At 38.8% G+C, this 8,068-nt stretch overlaps 1 protein-coding gene across 1 annotated transcript in view; it reads left to right on the forward strand.

The window, feature by feature from the left end:
* Positions 1-8,068, forward strand: part of DCHS2 (dachsous cadherin-related 2) — a 130,631-nt gene that overhangs the window by 117,986 nt on the left and 4,577 nt on the right. Inside the window, 1 exon segment of the mRNA XM_029950767.1 lies at positions 7,142-7,428. Within this exon segment, the coding sequence (XP_029806627.1) occupies positions 7,142-7,428 (287 nt within the window).

Consider the following 8,068-nt stretch of genomic DNA (forward strand, 5'->3'; position numbering starts at 1 on the left):
AAATGGATGATTAAGTCTTTGGTGTTGTAAAAGCAACTTCATTTAAACATAACCACCCCCACCACCATAAAAAGAAGAGGAAAAAAAAAAGTAATGAAAATAATAAGGGAAAAACCCAAGACACACTTCCTAGGGGGGAAAAAACCCAGCATGTAATTTCTGTCCTTGACGGAATGTATTAAATAAGCAAACACCCCAACAAGCAAAACAAGTACTACAATGTAAAAATATTAAAAAAAAGAAAACCCTCTCACATGCATAAATGAAAGATTGCACACAAAGAACTCACATCTTTTCAAGCTTCAATAGTAAATATTCTGCTACTATGTGTTAAATACTGCATGATTTGCCCAAGCTAAGATGAAACCACATCATAAATCAATAAGCATTTTGCATTCTTTTTATATGCTGTTGAATTTGATTGGCTAGTATCTTGTTGAGGATTTTCGTGTCTGTATTCATTAAGAATATTGGCCTGTAGTTCTCTTTTTTTGGTGGGTCTCTGTCTCGTTTGGGAATCAAAGTGATGCTGGCTCTGTAGAATGAGTCCAAAAGTTTTCCTTCTATTTCTATTTTTTGGAATAACTTGAGAACAATGGGTGTTAACTATGCTTTAAATGTCTGGTAGACTTTCCAGGGAAGCCATCTGGCTCAGGACTCTTATTCAGTGGAAGAATTTTGATAACTGATTCAATTTCTTCACTAGTTATGAGTATTTTCAGATTTTCTACCTTTTCCTGTTTGAATTTTGGTAGTACATGTGTGTTTAGGAATTTGTCCATTTCTTCTAGGTTATCCAGTTTGTTAGCATATAATTTTTCATAGTATTCCTTGATTGCTTGTATTTCTGAGGGATTGGTCATAATAGATCCATTTTCATTCATGATTTTGTCTATTTGGGTGCTCTCTCTTTTCTTTTTGAGAAACCTGCTAGAGGTTTATCAACTTTGTTTACTTTTTCTAAAAACCAAGTCTTGGTTTCATTGACCTGTTCCATTGTTTTGTTTTGTTTTGTTTTGTTTTGTTTGATTCTATATTGTTTATTTCTGCCCTGATCCTTATTATTCTCTTCTGTTGCTGAGTTTGGGATGCTCTTGCTGCTCTCCTTCTAGTTCCTTTAGATGTTAGATTTTGTATTTGCTCTTTTCCTTGTTGCTTGAAATGGGCCTGGATTGCAATATACTTTCCTCTTAGGACTGCCTTTGCTGCATCCCAAAGAGTTTGGATGGTTGCTTTTTCATTTTCATTTGTTTCCATATATTTTTTAATTTCTTCTCTAATTGCCTGATTTGCCTAATTGTTCTTTAGGTGGTCTTTAACCTCCATGTTTTTGGAGGTTTTCCAGACTTTTTCTTGTGACTGATTTCAAGTTTCATAGCATTGTGATCTAAAAGCATGAATGGTATGATCTCAATTATTTTATATTTATTGAGGGCTCCTTTATGACCCAGTATGTGATCTATCTTGGAGAACGTACCATGTGCACTCAAGAAGAAAATGAATTCCATAGCTTCAGGATGTAGACTTCTAAATATATCTGTCAAATCCATCTATTCCAATGTGTCATTCAGCTCCATTGTTTCCTTAGTGATTTTCTGTCTAGTTGATCTATCCATTGTGGTAGGTGGAGTATTAAAATCCCATGCAATTATCACATTCTTATCAATAGGTTGTTTCTGTTTGTGATGAACTGTTTGACATATTTGGGTGCTATCAAATTCGGTGCATAGATGTTTATAATTTTTAGCTCTTCCTGATGGATAGACCCTGTAATTATTATATAATGCCTTTGTTCATCTCTTGTTACTGCCTTTACTTTATAGGCCAGTTTGTCTGATATAAGTATGGCTACTCTGACTTCCCTTTGATTTCCTTTCGCATGACTGCTATTTCTCCATCCCCTCACTTTTAATCTGAAGGTGTCCTCAGGTCTAAAATGAGTCTCTTGTAGACACCAAATAGACGGATTTTGGTTTTTTTTATCCATTCTGCTACCCTGTGTCTTTTGATTGGAGCATTTAGTCCATTTACCTAAATGCTCCATTTAGGTAATGCTTAGTCCATTTACATTCAGTGTTATTGTTGAAAAATATGGGTTTAGAGTTATTGTGTTCTCTCTAGGGTTCATGCTTGTAGTGGTGTCTCTTGTACCTTGTGTTCGTTGGAACATTTCCCTCATAGAGTCCCCCTTAGGATTTCTTATAGGGCTGGTTTAGTGGTAATTAATTCCTTCCATTTTTGTTTCTTTGGAAAAACCTTGATCTTTCCTTCTGTTCTGAATGACAGGCTTGCCGGATAAAGGATTTTTGGCTGCGTATTTTTTCTGTTCATCACATTGAAGATTTCCTGCCATTCCTTTCTGACCTGTCAAGTTTCATTAGATAGGTCTGCAACTACTCTGATATGTCTCCCTTTGTATGTTAGGGCCCTTTTATCCCTAACCGCTTTCAGAATTCTTTTTCCTTATATTTTGCCAGTTTTACTATTATATGTCATGCAGAAGATTGATTCAAGTTATGTCTGAGGGGAGTTCTTTGTCCTTCTCGGATTTCCATTTTTTTTAAATATTTTTAATGTTTATTTATTTGTGAGAGACAGATAGGCAGAGCATGAGCAGGTGAAGGGTGGAGAGAAAGAAGGAGACACAGACTCCAAAATATGCTCCAGGCTCTGAGCTGTCAGCACAGAGCCCGACGCAGGGCTCAAACTCATAAACCACGAGATTATGACCTGAGCCAAAGTCGGCCGCTTAACCAACTGAGCCACCCAGGCTTCCTCCTCCAGATTGGAAAATTTCTTGGCTATAATTTGTTCAGCTACCTCTTCACCTTTCTCTCTTTCTTCTTCTTCAGGAATTCCTATGGTACAGATATTGTTCTGTTTGATTGTATCACTCAGTGTCGAATTCTCCTTTTGTGCTCCTGGATCAATTTCTTTCTCTCTCTCTTTATCAGCTTCCTCTTTATCTCTAACTGTGTCTTCTAATTAACCTATTCTCTTCTCTGCCTCTTCAATCCGTGCAGTGCACATCATTTATAGCATTTTTTAATTCATCACAACTATTTTTAAGTCCATTGTCTTCATAGCAATTGTTTCCCTCATGTCTTCCATGTCTTTTTCAAGCCCAGCAACTAATTTTATTACAATTCTTCTAAATTTTTACTCAGTTATGTTGCTTGTATCTGTTTTGAGCAATTCTGTAGCTGTGACTTCTTCCTGGAATTTCTTTAGAGGAGAGTTTTTTCATTTCGTCATTTTGGCTAGCTTTCTATCAGTTTTACTTGTTATGCACTCTGCACCTGTGAGTATTGCTATATTAAAGGAGGCTTGTTGACTGTCCAGGGCCTGTCCATTCAGGAGGTGTTATTTTAATGGTGTCCATTGGTCTCTCTTATGCGTTTGGTTATTTTATTTCCCTACTCGTATTATTATATGAGACTCTCTGGCATGTGTACTTTGGACTCGTTTCTTGAGGTAGCCCTGGAAACAGAGAGACAAACACACAGGGAACATAAGCACGCAAATGCACAGATAAGTCAAACAAGCAAATCAGAAGGGGGGAAAAAGGGAACAAAAACAACAAAAGACAAAGGACAGTCTAAAAGCATAAATCCAGAAATCCCAGCTACAAATAAAAAGCAGGGTAGAGGCAGTGCTGATGGAAAAGCATGTACAAAGAGAGAAGTGACAGAGGTGGTAAGGAAGTGAAATTGAGCATTGACCAGGCAGAGGGACTAAAAGGCTTATTTCAGAGAGAAAAAGAGAATATGAAACAATCAAGATAATGTTACTCAGAGAAACTATACAGTCTCATTCTTCAAGAGAAAGAAAGGAACGCAGCAATGGAGGTGTAAAATATGCATCAAGAGAATGGATTAAATGTGACTGTTTAAGCAAACCAATGACCAGAGTGCCCGGTCCAGCAGAGGGGAGAGATAAGAATTAGATAAGAGAAAATTTATCTGAATTGCAAGAATTGAACTAGAGTTAATCATGGCAATGCATCAATATTGGTCTTGCCCAGGCTCCGGGAAAAAAAAAAAAAAAAAAAAAGGCAGCTCTCCTGTGCGGATGGGTGTGGTTTGATGTAGGCATGTCTCAACCCCACTGCGGGTCCCCTGAACCGCTCCCTGAAGCCCTGCCTTGGTGGTTATGGGGAGGAAGATGGCAGCACCCCAGTCCCTTCTCAAACCAAGCATTGCAACTCACTCTTTTGGGTCTGATGTCCCTGTGCCAAGGGCACAGCCATGGTGGGCCAAGTTGTATTTCCCAAGCCCCACCTCATTTCCGGATCTTACCCCGAGAATTTTAATGATACCACCCAAAATGTACTCCCGCAGGCCAGGTGGCTTCCTAGCCGGGATGGAGTAGGGGAGTAGTTTCTCCGGGCGCCGGCTGGGATGGGGTGCCCAGCCCAAGGAAAGCACCACAGCTAGAGAAAAAAGTCTCTCCCCAAATGCCCTGCAGTTACAAATGGGATGATAGGATCTCTCTCCCTCTCAGGCCAAGGTTTTTCTCTTCTCCAGAGACAGTTTGTTAGCAGTTTCAGCTGCTCTTTCTCTTCCCTGCAGCTCTCTGCGGAGGTGGCACCCTCCCCTCCGCGCTTCCGGTCCGGCCGATTTTTATCTTCCCCAGGTTGCAATCATGCACCTATGAGGCTGTCTTCTTAGAGGACTCTGCCTCTTTTCCTCCCAGACTCTTGCGGTTCAGTGTCTTATAACTTCAGCCCTTCCTGGTTTGAGAGATGCGGGCGGGTGAAAAAGTGTGAAGCTCCCTACTTCTCAGCCATCTTGCCGAGATCCATATTTCTACCTTTCAAGGCTGCTCACTATACATACATCCAGATCTGAATCAGAAGAAATCGCAGTTCTTTGAATGATTCTGTAATTATTAAAGCACTTTAGGCTGTACTTAATAATCTTCACACAAAGGAAATACCACATCCAGATGGCTTTGCAGGATGTTTTACTAAACCTTCAGGTACAGATCATCCCAGCTTTAGATGAACACTTCCTATAAATAGCAACTCAATTTGTAAATTCTTTTTGCTTTTTTTTTCATGATTTTGTGGAGGAGAGTTTCTTAATATGGCCAAATTAGCCATTCATTTCTTCTTATCCTATTTAGAAACCTCGTCCTTCCCCAATTTCATGAAGATATTCACCTTCATTACCTCCTTTTAGTCTGCCTCAGCTCCACTCTGGAATCATGGTTTTAACTCTTGTACTATCGCCTACCATGTTCTCAGCCAGACATTTTATCAAGTATGAGTACTTATCCTCAACAACCATGCAACATAGATTGCTTCTGTCTTCATTTTACAGAGTAGAAAATGGATGGTCAGAAGTTACAATATCAAATGTCAAAGAAGCTGAATGTTAAGCATGGGATTTGTATTTAAGTCATCAGGAGGCCAATTCCCAAGGCTCAAAATGGCCTTCCACACAGCTTCTTGTGTGTGTGTGCGCCGATATTTCTCAAAAATGAAATCTACTTTTTGAGGAAGCATACTTTGCTGACTGTGATGATCATTTGAAAGCTCCCCTGAGAAGGAGCAGTGTCCTTAGATAATTTTGTCAGTCTCTGCAAAGATATCGCTTCCCTCTAGTGTAAACTAAGGCATTTACAGAGAGATTATACCCATGTGCATGGTGGAGGTAGACACTATTAAATTTTACATGATGTGCTTAATTATTCTTCATTATTTGGGTGTCTGGGTTATAGGACTCCATAGTCTGCAGTCCCAAATTTGTCCATGGTCAGTGACCTATACTGCTAAATCCACCCCAACTGTTTAATCATTGAAATTGCAAAAAGTGCTGACCCCTCTCTTGTCCCTGTCCTTTTACTCTTAATATCCACCTCCCGCCTAAATGTTTCACACCTTTTAGTATTTTCACTTTCAAAACAAATCACCATGCACAGAGGGATCTGTCTGTAGATGTGTAGAGATATCTATAAATACTCTAAAATATTCTACAAATAAAAAGTACTCCAGTTCTGTCTCACCCATTTGATATATTTTCATTTGCTTTTACTGAAGGTCCTATTCTTCAGCACATGCATTAGCATAAGAAGGCAGCAATGTGCCCATTGTAAATACATCACAAGAACAGATGGCATAAATCAAAACGTACTGAACAGGGTAAAGGGTGGTTGATGTAATGAAATTACCGGAGAGCTATTCTGAGTATGTTGGCCTCTTCTTTCTGCCTGCGCCATACTTGTAAGCTTGAAAATGAAGTCCTTGGGGCACCTGGGTGGCTCAGTCGATTGAGTGTCTGACTTTGGCTTAGGTCATGATGTTGCAGTTAGTGAATTTGAGCCCCCATTGGCCTTGGTGCTGTCAGCACAGAGCCCGCTTCAGATCCTCTGAACGCCCCCTCGCTCTGTGCCTCCCCCACTTGCACTCTCCCAAAAAGAAATAAATATTTTAAAAAATGAGGTCCCTTTTGTGACAGTTTAGACTAAAGAACACATACAGTGTGTTAGGCACTTAGTGTGCCATCTGTTTTGTGATTTTTGTTTTGGTGAATAATATTAGAGATTTGCTTTTATCACTAGCACAATGTATACTTTGTCTTTCAATGGTCTGGATAATTTTGAGAATCAGATTTTAAGAGAAAGAAGCAGTGTTTGTGCCACTCCAAAAGAAATAATTTTTCAAAAATAAGTACAAGGAACTATATTTCTAACTTTAGTGTACAAATATTTTCACTTAAATCTTGCTTACATTTCAAAATTGTATGCTTTATATTAATGTTCTGAGTAATAACCTTCTTCCCCCCATATCCTCTATGTATATATGATTTTAATACAGAAACTATGTATACAAATAAGTGGCTGAGAATGTTCTTGGTCCTGGAATTGTGTTGTATGCATACAACAGAAAATGCAATAGAAGAATTGAATATACTCTACCTCCTCAATTCCCTACTCAGTGGTAAATTTTCACTTTATTGGGCTCATAAATTCTTCAGAGTTTTTGTTCGGCTCATAATGAGCTTCGTATGAGAAATCAGGCCAAGAAACAGCAAATCATGTTGGACTTAAAGTTAAAATGTTTGGATTGAACTATTAAAGAAAAGTATTTCAAAGGATGAATTTTAATGGAGGCTGACATTGGTCATGACTATTGCAGATTCTTTGCCTGGTGTGATTGTGACTCAGATATCAGTTCATGATGTGGATTTGAATCCAGCTTTCATCTTCAATTTCGCCAAAGAGAGTAATCCTGGAACCAAGTTTGCCATTGATCGGAACACTGGAGCAGTGGTGCTAGTGAAAACATTGGATTTTGAAGAAGCTACTGAATACGAGCTGCTCATCCAAATTTCTGACGCCGTGCATCACACAGAGGGGACACTCGTGGTCCGTGTGTTGGACATCAATGACAACCCACCAGTATTTTCTCAAGATTCTTATCAGGTAAAAAGCTCAAAGAGATGCTGAAACCACAGCCAGACTAGAAAGAATGGGGAATAATGTAAGCCTGCCATGGTTGACAGACTGATTTAGGCAGACAATATGCGTGGTGTTTAGTGCCTTGTTTGACACTGATGGTTTTATAGTCAACATCCTGGAAGCTATGGTAAGTACATATGGACTTAAGTAGCTCATTCAATTCAGTTTATGTATGTATATCGCGATCTTTTTAGTTTGTAGAGATTGGAATCCAGTTGTCCTTAACAATCAGAACTGACCTAATACTTTCAAAGCTATAAGACAATAAGGTGGTATAGATTGTCAGCAGTTAACGTGGGGAACCCTTTCTTTCCTGGAGATGGTTTTGGAATATATTAATGAACATTTTGCAGAAATAAGTCATGAGCAAAACTGCAAAGTGGAAATTTGATTTGTTTTAGAGCTCCGTATGTTTATAGAAGTAAGGACAATAATAGTATTCAGCTAAATACTTGGAAATGGGCGTCAGGACTTCTGAATGTAGCAAATGTGTGGTTGAAGCATAAACACAGAAGGGAAAGGAACCTAAGTAATGATTTTCTGTGAAGGCTTGCTAAATTATACAATGTACAGAATGTAATACTATAATGGAGAAGTTACTAAC

Source organism: Suricata suricatta, chromosome 1 (genome assembly GCF_006229205.1).
Source record: "Suricata suricatta isolate VVHF042 chromosome 1, meerkat_22Aug2017_6uvM2_HiC, whole genome shotgun sequence".
NCBI lineage: Eukaryota > Metazoa > Chordata > Mammalia > Carnivora > Herpestidae > Suricata > Suricata suricatta.